General features: G+C 51.5%; 2 protein-coding genes and 1 pseudogene across 2 annotated transcripts; 1 reads left to right on the top strand and 2 right to left on the bottom strand.

The window, feature by feature from the left end:
- Positions 1-2,999: 2,999 nt before the first annotated feature.
- On the bottom strand, positions 3,000-5,501 carry LOC121158556 (retinol dehydrogenase 16-like). Its single transcript, XM_040983335.1, has 4 exons — positions 5,189-5,501; positions 4,558-4,816; positions 3,772-3,935; positions 3,000-3,217 (listed from the first exon to the last, which is right to left on the bottom strand). The coding sequence occupies exons 1-4, from the start codon at positions 5,499-5,501 to the stop codon at positions 3,000-3,002; spliced, it is 954 nt and encodes a 317-aa protein (XP_040839269.1).
- Positions 5,502-9,529: 4,028 nt separating this feature from the next.
- Positions 9,530-13,865, bottom strand: LOC121158551 (retinol dehydrogenase 16-like). The gene is made up of 4 exons (XM_040983322.1): positions 13,553-13,865; positions 11,572-11,830; positions 10,812-10,975; positions 9,530-10,256 (listed from the first exon to the last, which is right to left on the bottom strand). Exons 1-4 carry the CDS (start codon positions 13,863-13,865, stop codon positions 10,039-10,041), a joined length of 954 nt encoding a protein of 317 aa, XP_040839256.1. The 3' UTR covers positions 9,530-10,038.
- A 3,966-nt stretch (positions 13,866-17,831) lies between these two features.
- LOC121155149 lies at positions 17,832-21,580 on the top strand (annotated as a pseudogene).
- The last annotated feature ends 223 nt before the right edge of the window (positions 21,581-21,803 follow it).

The raw sequence follows: 21,803 nt of genomic DNA, 5'->3' as shown, positions 1-21,803 counted from the left end.
CACACACTGACACACTTGCATGCCCACAGCAGTGTCCTCACACAGTAACATCACTCACTACTGTGCTCCATCTTCCAAGGTCAGGGATGTGTGCACACATCCTGTATGTGTGCTCTGCAGGACCTTTTCCTGGGGAGCTGTACCTGCAGACAAGGTGCTGTGATGCCATTAGAAAGCAAAGCAAGGGGCTAGTGGCTCACAATTAAGGCTCCTGATGTTCTGTTTTGTTAATATTGATTTAATCTATTTGAAAGAGAGAGAGAGAGACACACACACACAGAGAAGATGGAGAGATGTTCCATTTGCTGGGAACCAGACCCAAGCAGGTGCATCCTACTTGTCTCCCATGTGGGTACAGGAGTCCAAGCAGTTGAAGCATGCTCTGCTTTCCCAGGCACATGAGTAGGGAGCTGGAACAGAAGTGGAGCATCTGAGACTCCAACTGGTGAACACATGGGTTGCCACCACCACAGACAGTAGGGGGACCCACTAGCCCACTATGCAGACTGTTAGTTTTCATTCTTTCTCTGTGTGTACAGAAGATACAGGTGTATGCAAACACAGACACAAGCATAAAACACAGCAAACACAACACCAATTCCACGTGTTCCAGCCTCGCCATGCAGGTGTTCCTGAGGTGGGAAGCCCACCCAGAATGTCTGTGAGTGTCCAAACGCTGGTCTCCTGTGCCAGTTCCATTTGGGCAACCCTCACCTCAACTGGACATCTGGAAGTGACTGAGAGACAGTGGCTTTAGAGCAAGGCATTATGAATCAGTCTGTCCCTACTCCAGAGACTCAGCCCAGAACCTCCCTTTCCCTCTCTTTTCCCAAGGCAACCAGATCAGTGGGGGCTGGGAGGTGCCTTGGTTCTTCTGAGTCCCAGCAGGTGCCTTTCCTCTTTCCCTTTCCAGGCTGTCTTCCCTCTGTGTGTGTGTGTGTGTGTGTGTGTGCGCGCGCGCGTGGGTCATGCACTACTGATCCCCATTGGCTCCATCAGTCCAGGGTGCAGTGACATTGGGAAGATGTCCAGCACAGGAGGCAGGGCAGGGCCATGAGTCTGTATGCAAATGGCACCCAGGATACAATAGCACTTCCTGCTTCTGGACACGGGCCTAGAGCCACCAGAGGATGCCCTGGTCAGCTCTGTCTTCCAGTGTGGCATTGCAGATGTGGCCCAAACACTTAGCACCCAAAGAAAAACATGGCACCCACAACACAGTAGCATGACTGACCTTTGACTCCATCTTCCAGGGGCAGCTGTGTGCATGTCCTGAGGAAGCGCCCACCATGGGCCTCACTTGGTGTTTTCATGAGGAGCCTTGGTTGTCAGCTTGGAGTCACTGACAAGCTCCCCAGCTGTCAGGTGCATACTGAAAAAGAAATTCCAGGCCCCTAGGGAGGACCTCCTACCTCTAAAGCATTCCTAGCCAAGATCCCACAGCAATTCCTGCTTTCTGGGGCAGGCCATGCCTGCAGCTCCTGAGAGGATTGAGCAGCAAGCACTGTGTCTCAGGACACAAGGTAGACTTCCAGAAAGGCTCCTCACAGGCAGGAGGCAGTGAGTGCTGGGGACAGGTGACAGGCCTGTGGGCACTGCAGGGTCTGAGACAGCAGTGTGTGGGGTGCCTGAGGTGTGACACAGGTGTGCCTGCAATGACAGTAACAGAGGAAACAACTCCAGGGGCTCAAGTGAGAGAGGAGTTAGTGGGTAGTAGGCAGTTAGGGCATTCTGGGTCCCCGAGTAAAAGAGAATTTCTCCACCATGTCTTGGACTCACCAGAACACGTCCCTTCCAAGGGACAGGTGTTATCAATGCCCCACCTGAAGTATTATCGGCCATTACCTTGGCCATTGTGGGAGGGCCTCAGGCTGATAAGTGATGCATATCTGCCCAAGGCCTGGAATGTCCCATATCCTGCACCTCCCTGATCTTTTGCCCCAAAACCGAACACCTGGGGACCACCTGGGGACAGGGAAATTCCTTTAAAAGATCCCAACACTCCCCCATGCACGGGTCCTTTCTATCTCAAAGCCCCCTCCCGTCACTAGGACGGGAGTCTTCTCTTCTCAACTTTCCTAATAAATCTTGCGTTAAAACTAAACTGTGTCCGCATGAAAATTCTTCTTTCCTGCGAGACAAGAATTTGAGGTTGCTGCCATACTCGGAGTCAAAATTCCTGCAACACAAGGAGGGTAGGGGACAAGGGAGGAAGATGTGAATGATACAGAAAAGAGACTGGGGAGTTGACTCCATTCCTGACTCCTAATGCTGAGACCCAGGCTCGGGGGTTCACACTGGAAGGGAAGCAGTTGCCCCGCTGTGTGTGTCAGGAAGGCACATTGAGGACCAGGATGCCCCAAGACCCCATCCACATCCCTCCTTAGCAGCCTCTATCTGTACTCCAGTAAGGCACCTGACCCTTCCTCCCACAGGTCCACACCATTCCCAAAGCCAATGTCAAACACTGCGTTTGTGTGAACATAGCAACATTTATTCTCAAACAACACAATCAAAAGGAAACTAAGCTTTAAGACAAATGGAAAATTGGCTTCTGTGTCCTATGCTAGGGTCCTGCTGAGGATGGCAGCTCTCCTAGTGCCCATAAACCTGCACATCAGGCCTCACGCACAGGGTGGGGTTGACCCTCACACTCTCAAGCAGTGTGCAATTGTATTCAGAGGATTATAATTCCCATGCCCAGAGCCATGCCTCAATATGAGAGGTGCAGAGTGCACAGGCCAGGCCCACCCAGGGAGGCAGAGCAGGTGCAGGCTCTGTGTACCTGCCACTCCCCCACACTGTGCAGATACATCTTGAGAGCCATGAAGCTGTGAGCCCTGAGGGCTGTTCCCAGACTGCATGGCACCAGGTGAGAGCTGGGGAGAGGCTGGAGCAGCAGGCAGGTTTGGGGACAGCTGAGCACTGCATCTTCTTTCCCAAGCTTCTGCCTCCTCTAGCTCTCAGGGCGCCTAGCTCTGCACCATCAAGTAGGGTCCTCACAGGGCTTTGGCTGGCTTTGGGAAAATCCGACAGAATATGGCGTCCACCAGGCAGGTGGGCATGTAGCTCAGAGGGATGTAGAAGAACTTGGCGTCCCAGCCAGCGGAGTAACGGGTGCGGGGGTGGCTTGCAGTCAGAGCATGCTCCATGCAGTCAGTCACCAAGGACAGATCCTGCTTAAATGGGGGACTGAGTCTTGCACCAACCTTCTGGTCTGCCGGAAACAGAAAGATTGGTGTATTCTCAGTCTCCTCAGCTCCTACTTGCATTCAACATGGAATAAAAAGTTTCTGTGTCTCAAACCATCTACTTCCCAAAGCCCTACCCAAATCCTTTCTATTCAGGTGCTTGGTGGGACATTCCAGCCGTTACACCAGAAGTGGGTGTGTCACACTCAACCACCTCCTCCTTTCTCCCTAGGCTTAGCAAAGAGCATCCAGGGAGAGGTTCTGGCCACATCAGAAACCCAATTTCAGGGTCCAGCTCCCTTTAACACCAGTTTCCAAGAGTCCATGGCATGTTCCCTCTCTGCCTCCCTTTACCACACTAAATTCTGAGGATTTAATTGATTTGAGGTCCAAGGTTTAACAGGTCTGGACACATGATGTAGGCATGATCACACATGACTGTGGGCATAAGGCTAAGTATGTCCACTATGCGGTTATAAGGGGTCTTCCTGAGGACCCCTGCCAGGGTTGGAGGTGCAAGGAATGGCCCATGGACTCCCACATAACTCTGCTTCTCCTCCCACAGGCACAGCTCACTCACAGGCTGTAAGAAACTCCCGGCCATAGATCTCCTTGATCTCGAGACTGGTCTGGTTCCACATGATGCGTGCGGATGCTGTATCTCTCCCAGCGTTGCCAATGTTGGTCTGGAAGTAACCAGGCTGAATGATGGCCACCTTCACTCCAAAGGGGGAGAGTTCCCTCCTGCAGGCCAGAGGCAGAGTACAGGGCTCAACACTCAGTGGTAGCAGTAGCCATACCACAGAGTAAGCTCTCCCATGACTGGGAGAAGAGAGCAGCACGAAGTCGCAGCCTGGGGACACTAGCCCTGCCACTCATTCTGCCCCCTGTGCCTGACCCACACAAGCTTATTGCTTCTCAGTCAAATGGATTCCTCTGCCAGTCAGCGCCTAGGTGTTGTAACCTCTGGGCCTTTCCCTGCAGCTACATCTCCAGCTCTCGGCCATGCCTGCTTCTTCACTTCCTCCCTGCTTCTTCACCCCCTCCTGCCCTCTCCTTCTCCACTGGCTCCCTGTTCAGCTCCATGCTGCCCCATTGCCAGCTCCTCTCTGGAGCCTAATCTGCCACTGGCCTGTCTCTCACACTCAGCCATCCTTTGTCTTCCCAGGGGACAATGAGATCTTGGCTCAGGGAATGGTTCCCCTGAAAGAGATCTCCCATGGGACTCCCATGAGACTCCAGCAGCAGGAAGGCACAACGTGCCCAGGGTTCAAGGGCTGACTGTCCCCATATCCAACCCGTGCTTTTTCACCCAACTTCCCTCTTGCAAGGCCTGGACTCGTCCTTCCCCAAGAGCACCCAGTACCTGAGCGAGTCTGAGAAAGCCTCTACACCATGCTTGGAAATGCTGTAGCCGCCACCAAATAGTGCCATGCGTCCCAGAGGACTGGAAACGTTGACCACGCGGCCCCGGGCCTTCCTCACCAAGGGCAACAGACTCAGAGTCACCTCAATCAACCCTATCAGGTTTACGTTGAGCACATTCATAAAGTCCTGTTTGGTCAGCCATTGGTTGGGGGCTAAAGGCATGACGATGCCAGCATTGTTCACCAGGCCCCAGAGCCCTAGGGATGGTAGGGAGGGAGAGAACAGCTGTAGGATGAACCTGTGCAGCACCCATCTGCTGGGCTCAATGTCACATCACAATAGAATGCACTGATGGAAGACATAACAATGTTGAAAAGGAACAGGAGAAGGGAGGGAGTGGCTAAAGGAACGTGGTGGCCAGACTAGTCAGCGTGTGCTGGGTCATCAGCATCTGCTTTCTCTTTCTAGGAACCCCAGCCACCAGGACTAGCTCTAGCAGCAAATCCAGCATTGGCCCCATGCTCAGCCCCACACTGAGACTCATGGCTCAAGTTAGCTGAGCAGGGACCATACATTGGTGGCCTGCACACAGAAGGAAGAGGCATGCATGAGCAGGTGCCAGGTGGTACCTCTGTCCCCCACGTGCTCCTTCACCCACTGGGCAGCCGCAGTGATGCTCTCCGTCTGTGTGACATCCAGGATCACCGTCTCCACCCTGTCCGATGTCTGCCGCCTCAGCTGTTCAGCCCCCTTCTCTGTCAGACATGCGGCCAGCACCCTCAGGCCCCTCATGTCCAGCTGCCTGGCCAGCAGGTTCCCAAAGCCCGAGTCGCAGCCCGTGATGAAGACATACTTGTCTGTCAGCTGGCTCACCACCTGCCTCTCGCGGTACCAGTGCACCAGGAAGAACAGGCCCATGAGGGCCACCAGGCAGCCCCACATGGCTTTTCAGGGGACACACAGACAGGCTGTGATGACACAAGAGTGTGACAACTGCCACAGCAGAGCAGTGAGATCTGTCACCTCAGATCCCAGCTTTGGTTCAATTATATTTTTGGACTCTGCTCTCCCACCTGACTCCTGTCTTTCTAGAACTGTTTTCTATTAACTCAACCTCTCTGCTCTTTGGACAGCTTTTGTAAGTTATCAAAGTCCTACGCATGAATTCAAATTTTGTACCAAGATAGACATGTCCTTCAATAACACTTGCAATGAATTTGTGATGCGCTTTGCGTATGTGTGCTTGTGTTTCTCTCAGTGTCTTAACCGGCAATAATTACCTACCTCACTGATTCTCCTCCGCTTGTCTGTGCACTCACAGGTACCCAGAGACAACTCAGGTGCCTACACAGTGCATGCACAGAACACTCAGAGGTTCACAGCAGTGCCCACACAGCAACCTTAACAGACAGACCATCCTGCAATTACTTGGCCTCATGCATTGATGCTATTAGCCCAAATGAGTGATATTTGGGGGCATGGAAGGAGAAGGTGATGCCTTAGCATCTGCAGGTGGAGTTTGGGCACCAGGATATGGCAAGAGGCCCAACCCCTTCCATGTGGTGTTCTGGCTTCCCTCCCTGGCCAGGTACAGAGACTGCACACGCCTTCCTTGATGGTCACTGTGTGGGCTGGTACAGCTGGGCCCCTCAGCCCAAGGATGGCCTGTCCCTCATGTTCCCTGAATTTGGGATCTCCCATTTGTCTCTCCTGGCTACACAATCATCAAGCATGTTTTCCTTCTCAATCTTTTCTTCCTTCCTCTTTGCTTTCTCTTCTCTCCTTGTCCTTGGTTTCTCTCTCACCTCCTCCCTACTTCCTTCCCTTCTCCTATCCAGGTACTAGTACTAAGGTCAAGTCCTGTCAGGCTAGACTTCAGAACCATCTACAAAGTGCAAGATCCAGGCATAGGAGTGGGTGTAGTGGGGAAACTTTGGGCACCCCTCTGATGGGTTGTAGTTCCCACCAGTGAGCATGAGAACCAGGGTTGGGGGCAGGCCTTGGTGGACAGGCTGTGGCACCCGCTGGCATGAGTGTAGGCTGCATAGCAAGGTTGGTCAAACTGAGCTAGGCTCCAACAGCCATTGATATGTACAAAAGCCAAATGAGATTGGGACAGACTCGACAAGTCTGTTGCACATATCAGCATACATGTAACTGGGTTGGGAGCTGGCCTGGTAGGGGTTTCTGGTGTTTGCCCCAACCAGGCTACAGTTTCTACTGGTATGCATGAGAACCAAGTGTGTGGTGAGCAGGGCCAGGCTGGGCCTCAGCATCTATAGGTTTGAGTATAAGATGAGGCTGGAGAAAGAACTGACTGAGCAATTCCAAACATCAACGTGTATGGGATGGTGTTGGTGACACACTGAGCTGGACCTTGTACTGGCTAGCAGACACACAGGAGTCAGGTTTGCACTTATCTCTGCTGAGGTTTTTTTTGAGGGGGGACACCAACTGGACCACTGGAATCAACCACGGGGAAAATCATAGGATCTGTGGTCTGATCATGGAGTGCATGTGTCAGAACTGTGTCTCCTCAGTTGTTGAAACCTGTGCAGTGGGTGGCATGCCCAGCCCAGATGCACATGGGGGAGATATGGCAGTCCACCGGACTCTGCAGAGGACCTCTGGTACCATGGCAGAAGGTGAAGAGCAGAACAAATTGAACAAATCCCAGCTTGGACACCCAGTATCTGGGCAAATGGAGACTCTGGGTGGACTATGTCAGTCAATGGAACTTAGAAGGACTTCCTGAACCTCAGAGCAATAAAATCAACAGCATCCCAGAACTATCAAAACTACTTCAGCAGTCCCCTTGGAATATGCTCCACATTGGAGACCCTGCGATGCCATCAGGTGGCCATCCTCAATCCCCAGGTACTGATGCTATTGAACTACTGGGAGCTGCCCTTTCCCATTCTCTTCCTCCCCAATATACAGGAAGAAGAAAAAAAATCAAAACAGTTGTCTCATCCACTTTCGCCTATTAGTTGATCCTTCCCACCCTAATTGGTGGTCCACAAGGGCATGCATCCCCTCAATAATGCAAACGTCATCGAAAATAAAATTAAAACAAAAAACAATAAATAGTAAATGATGCTCTCAACACTGGAATGCACAGACATTGTATATCCAGATTTGAAAGAGACTGGATCTTGAACATCTCAACACTGTGGCATAGCAAGTTAATCCATAAGGACTGTGCCAACATTCGATAAGGGCAAAGGTGGAAAGCCTGGCCGCTGTACTTCCCCATCTTAATCCCTATTGGTTCACCTGGGAAAGCAGCAGAGGATAGCCCAAGTGCCAGATGCTAGCCTCCCGCTTGGGAGTTGTTGAAGGAGAACCAGGCTCTGGCCTCAGGCGTGAATCAAAAGTAGGCCACAGGTGTTACAGAAGTAGGGAGAATATTACAGGGAGTTGAAGAGCTCTCCGTCTTTCTCTCTGCCTCTATCTGTGATTCTACTTTTCAATACTTAAATAAGTAAGAGTCAAAAAGAAAACACTGACCTCAAGGTGCACAAGGGAGGGAGTCTGCAGGGTGGGATCAGAGTGAACGTCCATTCTCCTGTCCTCTCACCTGTGTTTTGCATTTCCAATCTGGAAGACAGAAACCAGGGAGCTCTATTCTTGCCCAAGGTGGTTCCTCTGCCCTCTGCTCTGTTAGGCCTCTCATTATGTAAGAATAGAGATCCCTGGTTTCTGTCTTCCTGATTGGAAATGCAAAACACAGGTGAGAGGACAGGAGCATGGACGTTCACCCTGATCCCACCCTGCAGAGTCCATGACGTGTGCACTTTGAGGTAGCATTTTCTTTCCTTTTGAGTTTTTATCAATTCAGACTGTTACAGAAGCAACTGAAACAGAAAGACACAAAGCACAAACACAAACAGGGAGAGAGAGTTCTTTAACTTGCTGAGTCACTCTTTATGGCTGCTAAGCCATGGATCTGCTCTGGCCAATGAAAACCCAGGAGCTGGTGGGAAGTGGAGCACCAGGCCTTGATTCTTACATGTATGGTATGCTGCTATTGCACAAAGTGGATGAACTGTATCACAGTGAATATTTCCCTTACTGATTTCTTTCAACACTAGATGCTCACTGTCCTTGTATTCTGGTGTTGATAGAATCGTGTATTTACCCAGTGTGGCACTGTGAGCTGTTGAAATGTGTTTCTTGCTTTTCCTGGATCGATGGACGTAAGCATACGACTGCTGTAATAAAAATTCCTCCTCTGCTCCTAAGTTAATACAAGATGTTCAAGCAGGTCCTTTCTCTAATGCCATGGAGAGGTGAGCAGGGGCAGAGCAGAGCTGCAGGCTTAATTTCTATCCAGGAAATCCAGATTCAAGCTTTTCCTACCTTCATGACCACACCATCAAATCCTGCCCTGCTGAGCTGAGGGTGAAGGTCAGTCTGTCTGACTCCTTCCCAGTTCAAGGCTGGTTCACTCACCCCGACCTCCCAGCCAATCTTCTCAGACTCTGGATGTCTGGGAACTTATGAGGTTAGAGCAGGGGTGGTGTTTTGGGGAGAGCATGGGAGAAGAGGGTGACACTTAGGCATCTGCAGGTGGAGTCAGGGCACCAGGATGTGGGAAGAGGCCCCATGCCCTCTGCTTGGTGATCTGGGTTCCCTCCCTGGCCAGCGTAAGATTCCCAAGCAGAGACTGCACACACTCAAGCTGGAGAACAAGGAAAGACAGTGTAGGTGACACAGAGAAGAGAGTAGGGAGTCGACTCCATCTCTGACTCCAAATATAGAGGTCCAGGTTCATCCTGGAAGGGAAGAAGTTGTCCCTCCCCCGTGAGTCAGGAAGGCACCTTGAGGACCAAGAGCCCCAAACACCCTATCCACATCCTTCACCTGGCCCTCCTCACCTACCACTAGAAAGGCACCTGATCCTTCCTCCCATGGGCCCACACACTTCGTTTCCGAGGCGAAGATCAATTCACTAGGCAAGTGTGATCATGGCAACGTTTATTATCAAGCAAAACATAAAGAAAGAAACCATTATTTCAACAATGGGAAATTGATTTCTGCATCCTATGCTGAGATCCTGCTGAGGATGTCATCTTCCCCCCAATGCCTATAAAAAGAAACCTCAGGCCTTATGAGCAGGGTGGGGATTGGCCCTCCCACCCTCAAACAGTGCACAGCTCTCTTCAGAGGATGATGCCTCCTCTGCCCAGGGCCATGCCACCCATGAAAGGTGCACAATGTACAGACGTACCACCCAGGGAGGCAGAGCAGATGCAGGCTCTGTGCACCTGCCACTCCCCGACACTGTGCAGATGCGTCCTGAACCATGAAGCTCTGATTCCTGAGAGCTGTTCCCAGGCTACATGGCACCAGGTGAGAGCTGGGGAGAGGCTGGAGCAGCAACAGGCCTGGGGACAGCTGAGACTGCACCCTTCTCTCCCCAGTTAATCCCCCTTCTCTCTCACTGTGCCCAGCTCAACACTATCAGATAGCACCCTCACAGGGCCTTGGCTGGTTTTGGGTGAGTCCACTGGAATATGGCGTCCACCAGACAGGTGGGCATGTAGCTCAGAGGGATGTAGAAGAACTTGGCATCCCATCCAGGGGAGTAGCGGGTGCGGGGGTGGCGTGCAGTCAGTGCATGTTCCATGCAGTCAGTCACCAAGGACAGCTCATGCATAACTGGGGGCTTGAATGCTTCCATCATCTTAATGTCTGCAGAGACAAAAGACTCACGTATACTTCAGCCTCCTCAGCTTCTACTTGCAATCAACATGAAATAATAGGTATCTAAATTTCTAACCCTCCCCCTAAAGCTTTGCCCAAATCCAAACCATCAGAGTTCCCTGTGAAATCCCCAGCCCTTACATCAGGGGAGGGTGTACCACACTTAACCACCTTCTCCTTTCTCCCTGGGCTTAGCTGAGTGCAACCAGGGGGAGGTTCTGGCCACACCAGAAACCCAAGTTCAAGTTCCAGCTCCCTCTAACACCAGTTTCCAAGAGTCCATGGCATGTTCCCTCTCTGCCTCACTTTACTACTCACAATTCTGAGGGTTTAAATGACTCAAGGTCCAAGGTCTAAGAAGCCTGGACACATGCTGCAGCTGACCCTGTAGCCACACGTGACCATTGGCATGGAGCTAAGCATGCCCACTACGCAGGGCAGGGAGGGTGTGCATGATGGACACTGCCAGGTTGGAAGCACAAGGGATGGCCCAGGGACTCCCACGTGACTTAGCTTCTCCTCCTTAGGGCACAGCTCACTTACTGGCTGCCAGAAACTCCTGGCCATAGACCTCCTTGAGCTCAGGGCCGATCTGGTTCCATGCGGCTTGTAAGGACTCTACAAATCTCTCAGGCTTGATTATGTTGGTTGGGAAGGTACCCGGTTCAATGATGGCCACTTTCACCCCAAAAAAGGAGAGCTCCCTCCTGCAGGACAGAAACAGAGGACATGGTTCGGCACTCACTGGAAGCAGCAGTCACACCACACAATGAGCACTCCCTACTACAATGATGGGGAAGAGAGCAGCAAAAAGAGCGATTGAACACAACAGCCCTGACACAGCATGGGACTCCACATACACGCTTATTGTTTCTCAAACGGATTCTTCTGCTAGTCAGCTCCTAGAACCATACCCTCTGTATCACTTCCTGCTCATGCTTCTCCTGGTGTTGACCACATCTATCCTCCCTGCTCCTCCACCCACTCCTGCTCTCCTCCTCCACTATTGTATCTAATCATCACCCTGCTGCCCCACTTCCAGTTACTTCTGGAGCCTCATTTGCCACTGGCGTGGCCTTGGCTCTCAGAGTCATCCGTGGTCATCCTACAGGTCATGAAACCCTGGATACACAGATAGGTTCCTCTAAGCCAGCTCTTCCACGGAACTCCACTGCCAGCAGCAGAAAGGGCACAACCCACCCAGAAACCTAGGAGGGTCCCCACATCCCGTCTGCAGTCACCTGTCTAATCTCTGACCCTCCTGCAAGGCCTGGCCTTGTCCTTTCCCCAGAGCATCCAGTACCTGAGTGAGTCTGAGAAGGCCTCCACACCGTACTTGGAAATGCAGTAGCCGCCACCCATCATGGACAAGCGGCCCATGACACTGGAGACGTTGACCACGCGGCCCCGGGCCTTCCTCACCAAGGGCAGCAGGCTGAGTGTCACCTTGATCATCCCCAGCAGGTTCACGTTGAGCACATCCACAAAGTCCTGTTTGGTCAGCCACTCATTGGGAACCGAGTACCCAAGGATGCCAGCATTGTTCACCAGTCCCCAGAGCCCTGGAGACAGCGCAGAGAGAGAGAGAGAGCAAGTCTAGATTGAACCTGTGCATTGTCCAACATACTAGTGTTCAAATTCACATCACAGTGCGATGCACTGATGGAGAACATAGCAATGGCAGACAGGGAACAACAGAAGGACAGAGTAGGCAAGGGACATTCAGTGGCTGCAGCCAGGAACATCTGCTGTCAAAGCTCTGTTCTCTCTTCCATTCCTGTGCTTAGAAACCGGAAGCTACGCTCAGGAAGGGCATGGACATGGCTTGAGAAAACAGAGAAGACATCAGGTGTCTTCTGGGAGGAAAGGTTGAGGAGAGGAATGAGGTAACAGAAAGAAACCAAGGACAAGGGATAAGAGGAAGGGAAGGATTATAGGAAAAGGGAGAATGAAGAACATGCTGATGAGTGTTGTGTATAGTCAGGAAATACAGGGAGAACCTGAGATCAGGGGACGTGAGGGTCAGGCCTGCTTAGGCTGCAGGGCTCCAGCTGCAGCAGTACAAGTAGTGTCCATCAAGGAAGGCATGTGCAGCCTCTCTGTCTGGGAATTCAGCGCTGGCCAGGGAGGGAGCCCAGGTCACCAGGAAGAGAGGGATGGGGCCTCCTGCCACATCCTGGTGCCCTGATTCCACCTGCAGATGCCTAAGGTGTCACCCTCTCCTACCATACCTGCAAACACCTCTCCTGCCCTAAGCCTAAGGGCCTAGCCACTCAGCACTGGACAACACTGGCTAGGAGATCCGGGGGGGAGGACCCAGCCTCAAGCTGGAAAGGAGTCAGAATGACCAACCTTCACCCTCGGGTCAGCAGGACAGGTTCCGGTCAGGGAGGTGGGGGACAGCCTGACCCTGAACTTGCTGGTAAGAAATTAAGCCTACAGCTCTCACCTGTGCCACCTCACCACCTCATACACTGGTAAAAGAAAATGAATGATGAAGATATTCATCTCACAACTGGCATTGTGGCACAATGAACCCACTGGACAACGTCAGCATCTCATACGGGCTCAGGATCAAGGCTACGCTGACCAATTTCAATCCATTTCCATGCTTGTGTTCTTTCTAAAGTGGTGGAAGATGGCCCAAGAGCTTGACCCCAGTCATCCATTTGGGATATATGGACACAGTTGCATGCTCCTGTTTTGGCAAGACCCAGAGCCGAGCCCGAGCCCTGGCTGTCAGAGCTATTTGGGGAGTGATCCAATAGGGTCAAGAAACACTCTCTCTCCTTGTCTGTCTGTCTTTCATAATCTTTGCTTTTTAACACATAAGTATCTAAAAAAAAAAAGAAATAGAACGCTGACCTCAAATTGCACACCAGACAGAGGGAATTATCAAAAATGGAGAGTGGTCAAAGCGAACATGGATTCACTGTCCTCTCACCCATGTTTTTCATTTCCAGTCAGGAAAACAGACCAGTGACCTCTATTTTCACAAAAAGCACAAGCAGCCTAATAGAGCAGAGGATCCACCTCAGGTGTTTGGATCCGAGGACCCTGCAGCTTTCCCAGCGTCAGGCTCTCCCCATCAGGGGCAGGTGCTCAGACAGCCTGGGGGAGACAGAGACCCTGAGCTGACCCAGCCTGGTCCAGCCCCCAGGACTCCAAGCCACACCCAACCGGGGTCTCAGGCGCAAGGTGACAGGCTCAGTTGAGCAGGGACCATACATTGGTGGCCTGCACACAGAAGGAAGAGGCATGCATGAGCAGGTGCCAGGTGGTACCTCTGTCCCCCACGTGCTCCTTCACCCACTGGGCAGCCGCAGTGATGCTCTCCGTCTGTGTGACATCCAGGATCACCGTCTCCACCCTGTCTGAAGTTTGCTGCCTCAGCTGTTCAGCCCCCTTCTCTGTCAGACATGCAGCCAGCACCCTCAGGCCCCTCATGTCCAGCTGCCTGGCCAGCAGGTTCCCAAAGCCCGAGTCACAGCCCGTGATGAAGACATATTTGTCTGTCAGCTGGCTCACCACCTGCCTCTCGCGGTACCAGTGCACCAGGAAGAACAGGCCCATGAGGGCCACCAGGCAGCCCCACATGGCTTTTCAGGGGACACACAGACAGGCTGTGATGACACAAGAGTGTGACAACTGCCACAGCAGAGCAGTGAGATCTGTCACCTTAGATCCCAGCTTTGGTTCAATTATATTTTTGGACTCTGCTCTCCCACCTGACTCCTGTCTTTCTAGAACCGTTTTCTACTAACTCCACCTCTCTGCTTTTTGGACAGCTTTTGTAAGTTATCAAAGTCCTACGCATGAATTCAAATTTTGTACCAAGATAAACATGTCCTTTAATAACACTTGCAATGAATTTGTGATGCGCTTCGTGTATGTGTGCTTGTGTTTCTTTCAGTGTCCTAACCGGCAATAATTACCTACCTCACTGATTCTCCTCCGCCTGTCTGTGCACTCACAGGTACCCAGAGACAACTCAGGTGCCTACACAGTGCATGCACAGAACACTCAGATGTTCACAGCAGTGCCCACACAGCAACCTTAACAGACAGACCATCCTGCAATTACTTGGCCTCATGCATTCATGTTATTAGCCGAAACTGGCTCTCCCTTAACCCAGCTTACCTACATGCCAATGGGCTTTATAGACCTACCCATTCTGGCCTGCCCTAAGTCCTAGCTCACTTGCTTTCACACTCACGATCAGGAGCACTAGCCCAGCAGGGGTGTCCCTAAACCTCTCCTCAAGGTTTGCCCTCAGTCCTCCTCCCCTGCCATGCTCAAGTCTTATGTGTATAGGTGGATTTTGCAGCCCATTCTGGCATGCCTTCCTCAACTCAGCACTCACCAGCAGCTATTCCCAGCCTGCCCCAGGCCCAGCCCATGGTGGTGAATACTGCTCCCTCGTCCAACCCAACAGGCCCCAGTCAAGGTCTAATGTGAACTGGCTGTAGTTGCAGCTCACACGGTCTTTTCCACATCCATCCTGGTTCTTACATCTGCTACTTGGTTGTACGAACTGATCTGGTCCAGCCTATTCTCGGACCTGACCCACACATATACTGGTGGGTCAAGGCTGCTTCAGCCTCGGTTCTTACACTCACCTGCAGAGACTGTATCCTGACAGAGGAGTTCCTCAAGCTCCTCTTTCACATCATCTCCCAGTGGCAGATCTCTCACCCACCTGCAGGTTCTTGGACAAGCCTGACTTGGTCTATTTCCTGTCCTGGCTTGCCCATCTGACCCACGCCAATTCTGGCTTTTACTGTTGGTTGCTACAACTCAGCCCTTCCTTGTCCACCCCTAGAACTAGCTCTCATGAGGTTCAGCAGGTGCCAAGAACTAGCCCAGCTTGTCCTATACTTACCCTGGCTCTTGCAAGCACCAGTGAGTGTTAAAACCTAGTTCAGTGTAGCACACCCCAGACCTAGTCCATACCCATGCTGAGAGCTGCTAGAGCCGTGTCCAGCCCAGTTTGGCCACCCCCATTCTGGCTCTCACTCTCACCAGTGGGAACCACAACTCAGCCGCAGTGTCCTCTTAGCTTCCCAATAAGGCCTACTCCCAGCCATGGATTGGACAACATCAATTATCAGGGCTATCTGATGATTGCTTTTTCAAAAAAAATTTTTTTCAAAATATTTCTTTAAAGAAATATTTTTCATCTGCTCCTAAACAAAATGCAACGAGAGAATTAATGATTCCCATCGTGGAGCAGTGGAGGTCGGTGAGTTGGGACAGAACAAGAACTGCAGGTTTAATTTTTACCCAGGAAATCCGGGCTCCAGCTGTCTCCAACCTCCAAAGCCCTCACCACCAAACCAAATCCTGCCCTACTGACCAGAGGGCGATTGTCCATTGTCGATCAATGTGACTCTTTCCCAGCCCTGAGGCTCAGTCCTCCCCTCAGATATCCCAGGATATCTTCAAAATGTGGAGTGGCCTAAAGCTTGAAGTTAAGGTAGGAATGATATTTGGGGGCATGGAAGGAGAAGGTGATGCCTTAGCATCTGCAGGTGGAGTTTGGGCACCAGGATATGGCAAGAGGCCCAACCCCTTCCATGTGGTGTTCTGGCTTCCCTCCCTGGCCAGGTACAGAGACTGCACACGCCTTCCTTGATGGTCACTGTGTGGGCTGGTACAGCTGGGCCCCTCAGCCCAAGGATGGCCTGTCCCTCATGTTCCCTGAATTTGGGATCTCCCATTTGTCTCTCCTGGCTACACAATCATCAAGCATGTTTTCCTTCTCAATCTTTTCTTCCTTCCTCTCTGCTTTCTCTTCTCTCCTTGTCCTTGGGTTTCTCTCTCACCTCCTCCCTACTTCCTTCCCTTCTCCTATCCAGGTACTAGTACTAGGGTCAAGTCCTGTCAGGCTAGACTTCAGAACCATCTACAAAGTGCAAGATCCAGGCATAGGAGTGGGTGTAGTGGGGAAACTTTGGGCACCCCTCTGATGGGTTGTAGTTCCCACCAGTGAGCATGAGAACCAGGGTCGGGGGCAGGCCTTGGTGGACAGGCTGTGGCACCCGCTGGCATGAGTGTAGGCTGCATAGCAAGGTTGGTCAAACTGAGCTAGGCTCCAACAGCCATTGATATGTACAAAAGCCAAATGAGATTGGGACAGACTCGACAAGTCTGTTGCACATATCAGCATGCATGTAACTGGGTTGGGGGCTGGCCTGGTAGGGGTTTCTGGTGTTTGCCCCAACTAGGCTACAGTTTCTACTGATATGCATGAGAACCAAGTGTGTGGTGAGCAGGGCCAGGCTGGGTCTCAGCATCTATAGGTTTGAGTATAAGATGAGGCTGGAGAAAGAACTGACTGAGCAACTCCAAACATCAACGTGTGTGTGGGATGGTGTTGGTGACACACTGAGCTGAACCTTGTACTGGCTAGCAGACACACAGGAGTCAGGTTTGCACTTATCTCTGCTGAGGTTTTTTTTGAGGGGGGACACCAACTGGACCACTGGAATCAGAACTTCAACCACGGGGAAAATCATAGGATCTGTGGTCTGATCATGGAGTGCATGTGTCAGAACTGTGTCTCCTCAGTTGTTGAAACCTGTGCAGTGGGTGGCATGCCCAGCCCAAATGCACATGGGGGATATGGCAGTCCACCGGACTCTGCAGAGGACCTCTGGTACCATGGCAGAAGGTGAAGAGCAAAACAAATTGAACAAATCCCAGCTTGGACACCCAGTATCTGGGCAAATGGAGACTCTAGGTGGACTATGTCAGTCAATGGAACTTAGAAGGACTTCCTGAACCTCAGAGCAATAAAATCAACAGCATCCCAGAACTATCAAAACTACTTCAGCAGTCCCCTTGGAATATGCTCCACATTGGAGACCCTGCGATGCCATCAGGTGGCCATCCTCAATCCCCAGGTACTGATGCTATTGAACTACTGGGAGCTGCCCTTTCCCATTCTCTTCCTCCCCAATATACAGGAAGAAGAAAAAAAATCAAAACAGTTGTCTCATCCACTTTCGCCTATTAGTTGATCCTTCCCACCCTAATTGGTGGTCCACAAGGGCATGCATCCCCTCAATAATGCAAACGTCATCGAAAATAAAATTAAAACAAAAAACAATAAATAGTAAATGATGCTCTCAACACTGGAATGCACAGACATTGTATATCCAGATTTGAAAGAGACTGGATCTTGAACATCTCAACACTGTGGCATAGCAAGTTAATCCATAAGGACTGTGCCAACATTCGATAAGGGCAAAGGTGGAAAGCCTGGCCGCTGTACTTCCCCATCTTAATCCCTATTGGTTCACCTGGGAAAGCAGCAGAGGATAGCCCAAGTGCCAGATGCTAGCCTCCCGCTTGGGAGTTGTTGAAGGAGAACCAGGCTCTGGCCTCAGGCGTGGACCAAAAGTAGGCCACAGGTGTTACAGAAGTAGGGAGAATATTACAGGGAGTTGAAGAGCTCTCCGTCTATCTCTCTGCCTCTATCTGTGATTCTACTTTTCAATACTTAAATAAGTAAGAGTCAAAAAGAAAACACTGACCTCAAGGTGCACAAGGGAGGGAGTTATGGACTCTGCAAGGTGGGATCAGAGTGAACGTCCATTCTCCTGTCCTCTCACCTGTGTTTTGCATTTCCAATCTGGAAGAAAGAAACCAGGGAGCTCTATTCTTGTCCAAGGAGAGACAGCTTAATAAAGCAGAGGGCAGAGGAACCACCTCGGGCACTTGGATCCAAAGACCCTGCAAATTTTCCAGCCTCAGGCTCTCCCCAATCAGGAACAGGTGCTCTTACAGCCTGGAGGAGGCATACAAAGGAAGGAGCTAGTAAGAAAGATAGAGACCTTGAGACTGGCCCAGTCTTGCCCAGCACCCAGGATCCCGGGTCAATCCAATTTCTGGTTAGCACCAATCCTTTCCTTAACAGGGTCAGCTGACTCTGTGCAGAGTGAGGCCTCCTCAAGGTCCTCATTTACCTGAATGTTCCCACAGTCAGATGACTACCCCTGGGAGCCTGACTCCGGGTGTGTGAGTTGGCAGGTCAGCCCTGGCATAGCAGGGCTGGGCAATGGCAGCAGTGCCCAGGGATGGGGACATGCCTACCCTGTGCTGACCCCTCCTCCATCTTTGGGACCCTGGGGAGTTCCTTCTGTGCACCTGGGTGGGTGGTTGTGTGTGCACAGGGAGGCAGAGAGGATTCAGTGGGGAAGGGAAATGCAGCTGAGCTGGACATGGGTTCTGAAGGAAACAGCAGATACACACACAGGTAAAATGAAAGCTCCTGGGAAATGGAAGAAAAGGAAGGCTAACTCTGACCCAATTACAATAAACCAACACAGAACATTGATTACTTGCAAAGCAATTCAAAGAACAGAGAGGTGGAGTCAAGATAAAAAAGGTTATAGCAGTACAGTGGTCAAGTTCTAACCAGAGCCTAGGCAGTTGAACCTTAGCTAGCAGCAGATCAGATCTATACTTCTTCACTGCTCTGTTACAGCAGGTCCACACTCTTGTGTCACCCCAGCCTGCCTGTGTGTCACCTGAAAAGCCATTTGAGGCTGCCTGAGGTCCTCGTGGACCTGTTCTTCCTGGAGAGGCAGGTGGTGAGCCAGATGCAGGACAAGTATGTCTTCATCACGGGCTGCGACTCGGGCTTCGGGAACCTGCTGGCCAGGCAGCTGGACATGAGGGGCCTGAGGGTGCTGGCCACATGTCTGACGGAGAAGGGGGCTGAGCAACTAAAACATCAGACATTGGACAGGGTGGAGATGGTGATTCTGGATGTCACACAGAGCATCCAGGATCATTGCTGCAGCTGCCCAGTGGGTGAAGGAGCGCGTGGAGGATAGAGGTACCACCTACACTTGCTCATGCCTGCCTCTTCCTTCTGTGTGCCAAAGCCAGCAGTGCCTGGTGCCTGAGTTGAGCCTCAAGCCTCACTGTAAGGCTAAGTGTAGTGCCATGGCTGGATGTAGTGCCAGATCCAGGAGTGGCTGGGCCATACTTAGGGCAGGGCAAGACTGGGCCAGGCTCAGGGTCTCTGCTTTTCTTACTAGTTCCTTCTGTGTGTGCCTCCCCCAGGCTGTAAGAGCACCTGTTCCTGATTGGGGAGAGATTAAGATTGAGAAATTTGCAGGGTCTTTGGATCCAAGTGCCCAAGGTGGTTCCTCTGCCCTCTGCTCTGTTAGGCCTCTCATTATGTAAGAATAGAGATCCCTGGTTTCTGTCTTCCTGATTGGAAATGCAAAACACAGGTGAGAGGACAGGAGCATGGACGTTCATCCTGATCCCACCCTGCAGAGTCCATGACGTGTGCACTTTGAGGTAGCGTTTTCTTTCCTTTTGAGTTTTTATCAATTCAGACTGTTACAGAAGCAACTGAAACAGAAATACACAAAGCACAAACACAAACAGGGAGAGAGAGTTCTTTAACTTGCTGAGTCACTCTTTATGGCTGCTAAGCCATGGATCTGCTCTGGCCAATGAAAACCCAGGAGCTGGTGGGAAGTGGAGCACCAGGCCTTGATTCTTACATGTATGGTATGCTGCTATTGCACAAAGTGGATGAACTGTATCACAGTGAATATTTCCCTTACTGATTTCTTTCAACACTAGATGCTCACTGTCCTTGTATTCTGGTGTTGAGAGAATCGTGTATTTACCCAGTGTGGCACTGTGAGCTGTTGAAATGTGTTTCTTGCTTTTCCTGGATCGATGGACGTAAGCAAACGACTGCTGTAACAAAAATTCCTCCTCTGCTCCTAAGTTAATACAAGATGTTCAAGCAGGTCCTTTCTCTAATGCCATGGAGAGGTAAGCAGGGGCAGAGCAGAGCTGCAGGCTTAATTTCTATCCAGGAAATCCAGATTCAAGCTTTTCCTACCTTCATGACCACACCATCAAATCCTGCCCTGCTGAGCTGAGGGTGAAGGTCAGTCTGTCTGACTCCTTCCCAGTTCGAGGCTGGTTCACTCACCCCGACCTCCCAGCCAATCTTCTCAGACTCTGAATGTCTGGGAACTTATGAGGTTAGAGCAGGGGTGGTGTTTTGGGGAGAGCATGGGAGAAGAGGGTGACACTTAGGCATCTGCAGGTGGAGTCAGGGCACCAGGATGTGGGAAGAGGCCCCATGCCCTCTGCTTGGTGATCTGGGTTCCCTTCCTGGCCAGCGCAAGATTCCCAAGCAGAGACTGCACACGCTGTCCTGGGCAGACACTGCATGGGCTGGTGCAGTCGGGCCCTGTGGCCAAGGCAAGCCTGTCCCTCATGTCCCTCTGTCTCAGGCTCTCATGAGTCTCTCCAGCCTGTGCACAGATACTCATCAGCATGTTCTTCCTTCTCATTCCCCCACCCTCCTTCACGTCCTTTTCTGTCTTATTTTCGTCTTCTCTCCTCACCTCATTCCTCTCCTCTTTCCTTCCAAGACACACCTGCTGAGCTCTCCATTTTCACAAACCTTGTGCCTGCCCTTCCTGAGGATGGATTGAACCTGCTAGGCCCAGACCATGGGACAGAGAAAGCAGAGGCTGAATACCAGGCAGACACTGCCACCTGCAGCCATAGCGTCTTCCTTTGCCCCTTCTCCTATTCTCTCCGTACATTGTTAAATACTCCATCTGTGCATTCAATTTCAATATGACATTGAATCTCAATAGGGGAGCACTCCCTGATTCATCCTAGAGCTGCTCTCTCCTTTTCTACTGGCTCCAGGTCTCTGGGGCCTGGCAAACAATGCTGGGATGTCCCTGTGCTTGGCACCCAATGAGTGGCTCACAAATAAGACTTTGTGAAGGTGCTCACCATGAACCTGCGAGGGATGATTGAGGTGACTCTGAGCCTGCTGCCTTTAGAGAGGACGACCTGGGGCTGCATGGTCAACATCTCCAGTGTCTTAGATTATGTGCCACTGTTTGGTGGGGGCTACAGCATCTCCAGGTATTGTGTGCAAGCCTTCTCAGACTCGCGCAGGTACTTGATGCTGCTCTCAGGATCCCAGGGATTCCAGCAGGTACCTTTCCTCATTCTCTTTCCAGGCTGGCCACCCTGGGGGGCATGGATCATGCAGTACTGAGCTATACTCTTGGTCCTCCAAGTGTTGGATCAACGGTAGTGGACGGGGCGGGTATTTCTTGCTTTCTAGTCCCCACACACCACTTGTGGGGTCTGAGAGCTATGGGGCCAACCACAGGGGTCAGTGTGGGGATCTCCTGGGAAGGAAGTGGAAGCAGGGCAAGTATTGGGAACCCTTGAAACAGAACTGAAATCTGTACCCCCATCTCTGCCACTCTTTCAGGTTTAGTCTGCGTGGGAACATCTAGGGGCCTCAGCCCAAGCCTTAATTTCATGTTCACAAGAAACCCAGATAGTCCTTCAACTCAGGGTACCCTACAGACTCCCCCAGCCAGCATTTGAATACTGAGGAAGAAATCCCAAGCCCCTGGGGAGGGACTGCCCCTCTCCAAAGGAATCCTACCCAGGATCACACAGCACTTCCTGCTATCTGGGCCCAAGCAAGGCCAGCAGCTCCTCGAGGACTGACAC

Source organism: Ochotona curzoniae, unplaced genomic scaffold, assembly GCF_017591425.1.
Source record: "Ochotona curzoniae isolate NIBS_2020 unplaced genomic scaffold, NIBS_Ocur_1.0 contig_1014, whole genome shotgun sequence".
NCBI classification, from domain to species: domain Eukaryota; kingdom Metazoa; phylum Chordata; class Mammalia; order Lagomorpha; family Ochotonidae; genus Ochotona; species Ochotona curzoniae.
Note: the sequence above shows the minus strand (reverse complement) of the source record. Positions and strands in the feature narration are given on the sequence as shown.